At 41.5% G+C, this 10,883-nt stretch overlaps 1 protein-coding gene across 1 annotated transcript; it reads left to right on the top strand.

The window, feature by feature from the left end:
- The first annotated feature begins 335 nt into the window (after positions 1 to 335).
- LOC147605802 (uncharacterized) lies at positions 336 to 5,438 on the top strand. The gene is made up of 9 exons (XM_086792553.1): positions 336 to 437; positions 548 to 624; positions 795 to 861; positions 1,059 to 1,133; positions 1,261 to 1,371; positions 1,575 to 1,640; positions 1,834 to 1,908; positions 2,112 to 5,132; positions 5,376 to 5,438. Exons 1-8 carry the CDS (start codon positions 336 to 338, stop codon positions 5,118 to 5,120), a joined length of 3,582 nt encoding a protein of 1,193 aa, XP_086648679.1. The 3' UTR covers positions 5,121 to 5,132; positions 5,376 to 5,438.
- The last annotated feature ends 5,445 nt before the right edge of the window (positions 5,439 to 10,883 follow it).

The following is a 10,883-nucleotide window of genomic DNA, read 5'->3' as shown; positions in this document are numbered from 1 at the left end:
ACTAATTATCCACATGGAAAGACATAATATGGGCTCTTATGTGAGATACTGAATTTCCCTGAAATGCTTACTGGCGCAGGGATCGATCAGTGTCCCCATGGCATCACCACCTCCATCATATACTTTTAAAGATAGCCATCTTCTCTCTTTCCAAGTAGTTTTCTCAAGCCGGATCCACCGTTCCAAGTTTAGCAAGCCGCATACTGCAGCTTCTGACAATCCTAAGGCAAGGAAAGGGTCGATATGAACAGAAAATTACTAATTATGGCATCGATATGGTTTCTACTCTTCTTATTGCTAGTTAGTTAGAAAACATATGAAGCTGTCAAGTCTCAATGAAAGCTTGCTCACAGGTAAAATCATGGTGCAAGGGCATTCTGGACCTGGATTTTGAAGCGCGCAAATGCGTAATACGGGATGGCGAGAAGACACTGCTCGTAAAGTGCTCCTCCATGAACTTAAGCAAATGCGGATCAACAATGAACGCTTCAAAGGCTATCTATGTCCTGTAAATTAGGTTTTCTTAAAAGCATTGCTTTCCTTGCAGATGCAAATTTTTACGGGGTTCCAGAAGATGGGGAGCTCGGAAGATGAGACTGATCACTTCATGACACTAACATTCGCGTAATTAATTAGTCCTCTACATTGATATACGTGTGAAAGATCACCATACAAGCCCACTAACTTGATCCTGTCAAAATTGTGACGTAATTAAAGCATTAACACACTGAGTATGATTAAACAACACCCATTGAAGAGCTCGAATGGCACTAACACACAACGTTTTCCACCAGTACTGATGAATGGGAGATAATTCCTCAAAATATTGCAGAGACGGCATGCATTCAACACCTTTCACAGGTATTCCAACTAAAAGCGAGGTCATATATTTGCCGGTGTGCAAGTGCCTGTGAGTGATCAATGATCCATTTATACAGCCATAACAGGCAGTCGAAACCGCACCAGAAAGAGCAAGTGTAGACGGTAATTACCTTGTAACAAGTATAGCATTGAAATTGACTAAACACGACAACATGATTTGTTGACGTGACTCGCAGTACATGGGCAATGGCCAATTAGCTACTGTTGCAGATGTTGTCAGAAGTGGATTAAACAAAGGCATAATTGGGCTGGTATGAACTGAAAGGGGACCTACCTCTCTTCTCTCTCTCTCTGTGTCTGTCTCTCTCTCTCTCACACACACACACATACGCGCGCGCGCGCCGACTATGAAAATTTGAGTGCTTCTGTGGTACGTAGGAACATGTACGCATTCTCAAATACGGTCTAGTTCAACAATACGATAACATTGGAAGAAAGTTACAGTTGAGGTTCCTTGTTCTTGTGCCCGGGAAACTGTTTGGCTTTCAGGTTTGCAAACACACAACTCAACACGCAACTTTTCCTCTTAATGCAATAGCAGTATGATTGTTAGAAATGAATTAGCACTTGAAGTTTAATAACAAGAGCAACAAAAAGAAAGATCAGTAAAATTCAACCAACATTTCTTCCAAAACAAAAAAACCCACTGGCCTAGTCCGAAGGACATAAAGTGTTTTTTCATATTGCTGCAGAGACAGCATGAAATAGCTGGCTATCCAGCGTCTTTCGTCACCTCTCTATTCAACGGGAGGGTCACTGTAAGTCAACATCTTTTCCGCAATTTTATTAATGTTGACATGACTCGCATCCCAATGCGATATGCACGCGAACAAAGTCACTAGACGTTCTCAGTCGGAGGTTTATAAATTATGAGCACAACAGAACTAAAGCTTTGATTTTTCTATTTTATTTTTTGTTGACTGATAAAATGGGACAATATACATTCTGCAGACGCTCCCTGAAGTGGCCGGATTTCAGCTCCATGTCGACGCTTCCGATCCTTTGTATCTTGACCCACTTAAAGAAGTAAGTCACTCTGAGACGTGCATGTTCTTTTGTGGCGCCAAATTTCCCCAGCTCCTAGCTAATCTCCATTTATACGACGGCAGCTAGTAAACACCATCCCTTCTTTTAAAGTTGACCTGCTCCTTTGAAAATTCATGTGTATGATCAGAGAAACGATTGCCTCCACAAACAAAATCAATTTCTCCCCTGTCTTCTCCCTGCAGATCGACCGTCCTTCCTGGATAAAAGAACTTAATGCTTCAATTGAGTCTACAAAAGATTCAATAGAAGGAATCCTTGTCACACCCAGACCCACTAGGACGTCCAAAATACAATGGAGAGATACAAATCAGGATGCCCAGCAACGTCGACTAGTTGGCGGTGCAGGAGTTGAGGATCAGCCTTATACAAGCAAACATATTACGGATCAGCTTTCGAGTGGAGGGCCGGTGGAAGCACAATCGGCAAGTACCCCGGATCAGCCTATGCCTCAATATTCGGTATCAGCAAATAGTACTTCAAACATCAACGTCGCTGATACAGAAGCAATGAATCGCTCTTTCGAAGCATTCAACCGGCCAGCTACTGCACAGCTCACCCAGGAGGCTTATACTGCAGCGGTCGAAGAATTAGAAGCTGAGGGCAGCGGTCTGCAAGCTGCAAGGTCTCTCAAATTAAAGCCATTGTCTCGGGCAAGGATTTGCCTCCAGGATTCACTTTTCGAACTGGAGACATTGGTCGGCAATATTCAGGCTTCAAACGTGCTGAGTGAGTTGCGCCAGTTCAACAGTAATTACAGCAGCAACACCCAAAAATTAAGGAAGAAATACCCTTCGCCCACAAGGTGGTCTAGTGAAAGGCGAGTGTGGCTTCGGCAAGGGTACTATGACAACCCAGAGAGAACATTGGAGTCACCCCTTTCGAGACAAGCCGAACTTAAGCGTGATCCTCAGCATCAGAAGCTATTAAACACATCAATCTATGATAGTAATCACAAGGAAACGGAAGCTTCTGAAGCAAGAAAAAAAGCAGCAGCTGGAACAAGAACAATATATTTGCCACCTCTAAATGTCAGAAATTCAAGGGAAGGTTTGCCTATAATTAACACAGGCTTCCCGCCAATTGCAAGCTCGGATCATCGCCAGGCCGCATACAACCAGGATCCCATTATACTCCCGGAAGGCCGGCCAATCAATCCAGAAACAGCAGCTGTAAATACCATCCCAACGATCAAAAACAGTACTTACGGTACAGAATCTTTTTCCGCTGGAATACTGCAAGATGAGTCTGTGCTAGCTGAACCAAAATCAAATCAATCCGCCAATATGCGAAAGAGTACAGTAAAGCCAATGCGCACCTCGACGAATCTCTCAATTACCTTAGGATATGATGAAGAACCGGGCGACTTGCAGTCTGCACAGTTAGAAGCCTACTCTGGAACATTACTGAGTAATGATAATGGTGGTTCTGAGCAGTCCTCAGTACTGAACAATGTGATGGCAAATCAACTCAGTACCTCGCGAAGGAGCACAGTCAAGTCTACCCTCTCTCGCCAGGCTTCTCGAGCTTCTCGAGTTGCATTTTCCCCTCAGCCAGACATCATGGACCTTTCAGATGACAGTACAGTTGAATCCCAGCAGCCACGAGCAGTAGTGGACATGAAGAAGCGTGCCTCAAATGTGTCTGCAGTTGATCCGAGAGAAGAAGATCAATATAGGTTAGGCGGCGCCAGCAGGCAATCGGGAATATTGAAATCTTACGATGGTTCTGAACAGAGATCATCTCACAGTGGACGCCCCCATGGTGCAGATTACCCAGGGTCTTCAAGGCCAAGCTCACAAGAGCAATTCCAAGAGATGCCCAGCACTTCAAGGCAAAGCCAATCTTCTACCCGAACTTCTACCCAGCAAATCCAGTCATCCAGACAGTCCCGCACGCAATCAGCAGAGCTCAGTCAGCCAGCTTCAAGGCTGGACACTGATAGAAACGAGGAAGATTTTGAACCCGACTCAAGCACACATGATACATTGCTGGCCAGCGATCGCGGAGACTTTGCTAGTGGTGTTGCATCTACCCAACGTGGCAGCCATAATGATTATATGGCCGAGAGCGCACTCGAGGAGATTGACGATCAAAATTCTATCCCAGATTCGCATGAATCAACGTCGGATAACGCGGAGTCTGAAAATCATCACAATATGGAGGAGCCTGGCGCACTACTGTCAGATAACAATGCCGCCGGACCCAATTATGGGATGGCGAGAAAGTCCGTGTATAAGATGGGACAGCAGGAGCTACAAAGTGAGGAAGCAAGAACTAGTACAGCTAATAACCAGGCGAGAAAGAGCAGTACTCCCAACTACGATGTTGATACCATAACTGGACCTGATCAGGCGGTAAACTATAGTAGAAGACAAACTCGGCTCACTAACCAAGAGGCCACATTTCAGCCTGAACTGAGGAAAAGCTTTGCAAACAGGCAAAGATCTATGCAGCCAGCGCCTGCACCGCCCAATTTTGAGGGGACAACAGCACAGCCTGCAGGCCGACCCTCCAGAGCTAACGTTCAACCTAGCTCAACCTACACAGGCGAGAGATCAAAATCCATGTACAATAATTATATTGAGCCCAATATACGACAGCAGGTGGGTGCAAAGCAGTCAGCCCAGGCCGGAATGTATGATCCGGCTGGCTTGGCGCAACATGAAGATGACCCATCCGAAATGAGCTCAGCTGGGTCATCCGCTTCGCAACAGTACTACTCGACAATTAACCGTACTGGATCAACTCACGCACTTGAAGAGGCTGACATGCCAGAGCTTGTTAACAGGCTTTCAAAAATCAATTCAACAAACGTCGAGATCCGAAATAAACAGGGCTTCGAAATGGCTCGGCCACTAGCTGATCAAGTCGATGAGGCTCCAGCTGATGATCACGCACAACAGCAAGCTGGTCCACCAGCTCCCGCGCCCATGGTTGCACAGAACAGGAAGTCGAGGTTCAATTTGGGGGCTGAGCCAGCAGCTGCATCCTCAAATTATCAAAGAAGCTCTTCCGCCACCGGCCAGGCCAGTAACTTCCGGGCATCGTCGATGCGTGCCCCTGCATCAATCAAATCAAGGAGTACAACGCAGTTGAGTGGAAATGAGATATCTGCTGGCAACCTCACTAGAGGTACCGTAGATGAGCAGATGATGCCTAAACCGCCCAGCAGGAGACAAAGCCAAACGTAACTCTTAGCTAAGGTGAACGTCGTGCGGAACTAAAACTTAGATCAATGTCGAGTTGGGCATTATAGGATATAGATCTGGCGTAGTAATGCCATGCTGCATTACTCTGAAAAGGGGACAAATAGGAATTTACCTTCAGACATGATAATGGATGGCATTCTTTCCTTCTCACATAGGATGGAGAAGAAAGAAATAGAGAAGGAATTTTCGTCAGCCAACTTACCCCCTCTTTGTTTTTCCTCTCTCTCTAATTATAAGCCGAACCCATCAAAGAGAGTACACATGCATTAGACTCCAACGCAATGGCATCACAAAGCTGTCGAACTAGGGAAAAGCTTTTCATCGCACCTCAATCGACTCGCCGTTTGCTTCCCGGACCCAAATCTAAACCTAATCGCGATGATGATGAAGAAGAATCGCCTTCTGAATATAGCCACCTATTTGAGTCAGGTTCTGCCTCGTTCCTAGTTTTCTTCTTCCTTGTTGTGTTTCTTCTGTAGCGAGGTAAATTACTGGTTCCATGTACTGAGCAAAGAAGCTGCACGTAAATGACTCATATACACACTACTTATTTTAGCATTCAAAGTGAGTATGACGTAGTGAAATTCATCCACCCACACACCCACTAGATAGACTCTAAGGTCTTTATAGTACACACACAGAGAGTGGGGAAAAGGGGGAATTTCCCCCCGTGACCCGTTAGTCTGATCCCTCCATCTCCTCCTAGCTAGCTATCCGGGAAAAGAGGGGCTGCCAGATTCCTTGCCCATGCAATGAGCAGAGAGCTGGACACTTAAAGATCCGTTCACGGAAAACCTGCGATGAAGCCTTCAGACCTTCTATAGAAGCCTAGCCTCTTAGGGTTGCAAAACAAGGCCACTATTTTAAATATTTCTCTTAATTTTACCCATAATATATATATTTTGAAGGTCAACCTAGTTTATGGCCTTATATGAAGGTCAACCTAGTTTATGGCCTTGAGATAGAAGATTAGGGTAGACTTTCAAATAGAAGGTTAAGGTAGACCTTCAAATTTCAAACCTTCTCCAAATAGAAGGTTAAGGTAGACCTTCAAATTTCAAGCCTAGTTTATGACCTTCAAATAGAATGTTAGGGTAGGCTTTCAAATTTTACCCCTAAAAATGGACTTGGCATTCTCTCAATTTTGAAAAATCTACAAACTATAAACCATTTCACTTATTTTTTAAACTCAAAATCTACAAATTCTTAACAACTTTCAAAATTTTGAAGCTTCAAGTTTTTGATTTGTTGAGAAAAATATTTTTTTGTGTGAACACTTCCACCCTAGTGGATCAAAAAACTATTTTTACTAATTTTAAACATGCATTTTTACTAATTTTAAACATGCATTTTCCGAATCTTAAAATTTTAAAGAAGAATTCTACTTCTCCCTTCAATTTGAGAAAACAAGAACTGAACAAGTTCTAGACTAAAATTAACCTATCTTTTCCAAACCCTTGAATTACTGTAGCTACTTTTATTCCTCTACACTTTGTTTTAACAAACAAATGTAGTTGGTGGGTTTATTTATATTTAAATAGTATACATATATTAAGACTATGCTTATTATATTTAACAAAATTCGTAATTGCTTTTGTATAAAAACATGAATTCATATCATGGCTTAAGGATTCTAAAATTTTCAATTTAGAAAATTTCAAAAAGTAAATAATTTACTTTTTACTTTTAAGATTGTTTTCTAGTTAAAATCTTTTAAAGAGTACATTTATTTACCTTTAATAATGTTGCTTTTGATTTCTTATATCTTAAAGTGCAAACATCAGACTAATGGCTAATCTAACTTAATACATGCTAATAATAATGTGTTTAAAAATTACTTTAAAAAGTGTAATTAATAATCAAATGTCTGATTCTTAATGCTATCCAATTGACCATGGCAAGCCCTTAATGTACACATGGTTAAGAACACTAATGAAAAATGAAATTACATGCATTTTATTCATATTTCACATAATCTTTGTGTGCTACTCCAAGTTTCCTTGTGGTTCTAACACCTTATCAAAAGCTCTATTGAGCCAGAATATAGATTGCATAGGAATAACCAGAGAAGGGTCGAGCACTTGAAGACCTCTATTATGGTGCCTCATTAATAACAAGGAGGATTTGTGAAGGGATTTTTCTTTTTCTCAGCAGGCCCACCACAAGGAAAAAGGAAAAGCTTGGCGGGCTATTATTTAAATCTATAAAGCTCCTTGACGGTGGCATATCTCATGTTTTCATAGTAGCAACACACTAGAGGGTGCTTCTCTCGGATAGACAGCCCTTGTTTAGACAGCTTGGATAGGTGTTATCCCTAAGAAAATCCATGTGCTGCTTGTGGATTGGGCTATTAGTCCTAGTATTGGATTGTTTTGGCCCTTAATATAGACAGCTCAGCCTGTGTTTCACATATAGACAGCTCAGCCTGTGTTTCACATATAGAGTACATTGTACGGATTGGACATCTTGTCCTTCATTGGGTGGTGGTTGTCCTTGATTTACATTTGTACGCTATTTTTGTGCACTTTAGTTCATACTTAGGGTTAGGGTCCTAGGGACTACTTCGTGCTTTAGCGTGGACTAATAGTCCTTTATTGGATAGCGCTAGTCCTTAATATAGAGCAATATTATTATGTATGTGATTGATTGGACCATTTGTCCTACTATTGGATAGTTGTGGTTCTTTCTTGTGCTGCATCTCTCGCGATAGAAAATAAAACATAATTGGTCGGACCATTTGTCCTACTATTGGGTAGCATTATTGGCCCTTTTGTCTTTTGTTATCTCTATTTTGTTTTGATGTGTAAACCGTTGGAGTATTGATCCTTGAATGGGTTGTGCTACTCCCTTGTTGGTGTATGCTACTTGTTTATTGCAGAGTGTAGTTTGGACTATGAGTCCTTTGCTGGGCTGTAGTGGTCCTTTTGCTAGTGGTGATTCATGTTTTGTTCATCTTTTTTTAAGGTATGTTCTCATTTTTTATAGATTGTTGGACATGTGTGATGTGCTTGTGTATTATACTATCTTACATCTTGGCATATCGTGTTGAAAGGTTTTTTTAATTTTAATTGGCGAAGACTATGTCCTATATTTATGGAAGTTTTTTAGAGATATAAAATGGTTAAAGGTGTTTTTTTAACACAACTTACAAGATTAGTGTGTAAAATGTCATCTGAATCTTGTTCTGATATTTATAACATGCATATTTTTTAGTAAACCCTGTAGGGTTTGTAAACTTGAGTACAGAGTTTACATCCAAGCATCCAATCCCACTGATTTCTCCTTGATTCACTCCACCTCTTTTGCTTGATTCTCTCCACCTCTCTCAGAATATCTCCACACCTCCTAAATCTCCTCATGCTACCCTTTATTCTCTCCTAGTAGATACTTCTCACCTTTTCACAGGTTCTTTCACATTTACAGATTCTCTTTTACAGCGTCTTGTCAAGGGCTTGTTCCTGCACACACCCTATTCACTCCATGGATATTTTGTTGAGGGAGGGTGTTATAAATACATCGAAATACCATGTGACATTGGGGATATGGGCATCCGGTCATTAGGTTTATAGCCAACTTGGCGTGACCACTCTAGGTGTAAACAACCTCTTAGTTAGAGTCAAAAGATAGGGTTTAATGCCTATAAAAAAGGGTATTATTCTTGGTGGTTCAATCATCTCTCATTCATTCATAATACAATCACCTTATGTTGTGCCCAACTTGCTCTCTCTTGCTTTCTCTTCTCTCTCTTCTTCTTCCTCCTCAACCATGGAGAGATTTCATCCTCCATAGCTCCATGGTTGGACATGTGACTACCACCAGTGCTTCCCAAGGAGAGGTGCTGGGGTGCACAAACCCTTGCTCAATGAGTTGGCAAAGTTGCTCCTTGAGTTCAATGGCTTCTGGGAGAGACATTATAGAGTTTTTTAGAGACAGGTTCACCATGAATTAGCTCGATCTCATGGTTAACTTCTCGAGGGGGTGGTAGTCATGTAAGCTCATCATAAAAGATGTCAGAGAATTCTTGGAGCCAAGAGAGTTCTGATTATTTACTGGGTTTAACAGCTTTGTTGAGCTTAACAAGGAAAACTTGTTGTCCCTTACGTGCTTGAGAAGATGTTATGCTTTGACTACCCTAGACTTGGGTTTACCTGCCTTTCCCTAAACTAGTACTACTTGGCCATGCTCATTTTTAAAAGTGATACTCCCCTGGTTACAGTGAATACTAGCATTGTTTGTGACTGACCAATCCATCCCAAGGATCCCATCATAAATGCCTAATGGTAGGCCTCTAAAATGCCCATGAGTTTTTTGAATACCCAATTCAAAATCAAGGTTTCCTACAAAGTGGTGAGATACTAATTCCTTCCCATTAGCTAGCTCTACAACCATTTTCCTAGTTGGTTTTTGATCCAGGTTTATTTTCGTAAACACCTTGGAGAAAGAAATGAAAGCTGGAATGGCTTACCATGATGAGCAGTTGGGGTTTGAATAACACCAAATTGCTTGTTAGGACTTGATGCTCTACCACCGCATGGATGGTGGCACACTCTTCTTCAACCATTTCCAAAAATGGTTTTTCATTTAGAGCTTGAGTGTAATTCCTATGCCAAATGACTCCATTCTGGCAAGGTGAAAGAAGTTTCATTTCATGATCTTGATTACCAAAGGAGATGAGATGAGGACATCTCAAATTTTAAAGGAGGAAAGGATGTAACATGCCCATCTTCAATAATAATATATATCCATTTAATAGATGAAATTATGGTCCTTTTTATAGTGTAAAAATTAACATTTTAATAATTGAGCTATTTCTACTTGGAATCTTAAAATTTTGAGTCCAAATTTGAAATCTACGTGCGATTTTACCCTAATATAAGATTTTACAGCACTCAAAACGGATAAGCCTCTACATAGGTTCTTAATTAAATTACGGTAAACTTTCGACCTTAATAAATGCTTGTTCGAGTGTCCAATTGACGAATGGACTGCACTCCTAAGACTAGGAAAACACCCGTGATAATTTCACAGAAAAAAAAATTTGACAACAAAGTGAAGACGCATCAACACGCATATCGAGGCCGATGCCCCCAAAAGGGGGTCCTTGACTACTTATGGGGCCTCTCACATTGCCAAGCAATTTATGGAGCATGTATTCAAGATACATGGTTTGCCACTCAACATAGTTTGTGATAGAGATACCAAGTTCATGGGCACTTTTTGGAGGACATTGTATGAGAACTTGGGGACTCAAATCACTCCTTCTACAGCCTATCACCCTCAAATGGATGGGCAAACAGAGTGCACAAACAAATGGCTCGAAGTGTACTTGAGGCACTATTGTCATGACATGCAAGCATCATGGGATGAATGGCTTTACCTTGCTGAATTTTGTCATAATTCAAGCAAGCATTTGAGTATTGGGATGTCACCTTTCGAGGCTCTTTACGGGTATCAAGTGCATGTGCCATCTATTTCCTTCCATGAGGATAAAATGGTTAATCCTTTAGCCAAGGAAGAGTTGGAAAGGATGAGACAGCTTCTTCAATTATGCAAGGATAATATGAAGAAGGCACAAGAAGTCATGAAGGCAAATGCGGATGAGCATAGACGCAAAATGGAGTTCAAGGAAGGTGATTATGTGTTGCTCAAGGTTTCTAAGAGCCGTCACAATATTCTCAAAGGGTCTTCCAATTCCAAGTTGGCACATAGATACTATGGACCATATTTGGTAGTCAAGAAAGTGGG

This window comes from Cibotium barometz, chromosome 58 (genome assembly GCF_041138505.1).
Source record: "Cibotium barometz isolate CiBa-2024 chromosome 58, ASM4113850v1, whole genome shotgun sequence".
NCBI classification, from domain to species: Eukaryota; Viridiplantae; Streptophyta; class Polypodiopsida; order Cyatheales; family Cibotiaceae; genus Cibotium; species Cibotium barometz.
Note: the sequence above shows the minus strand (reverse complement) of the source record. Positions and strands in the feature narration are given on the sequence as shown.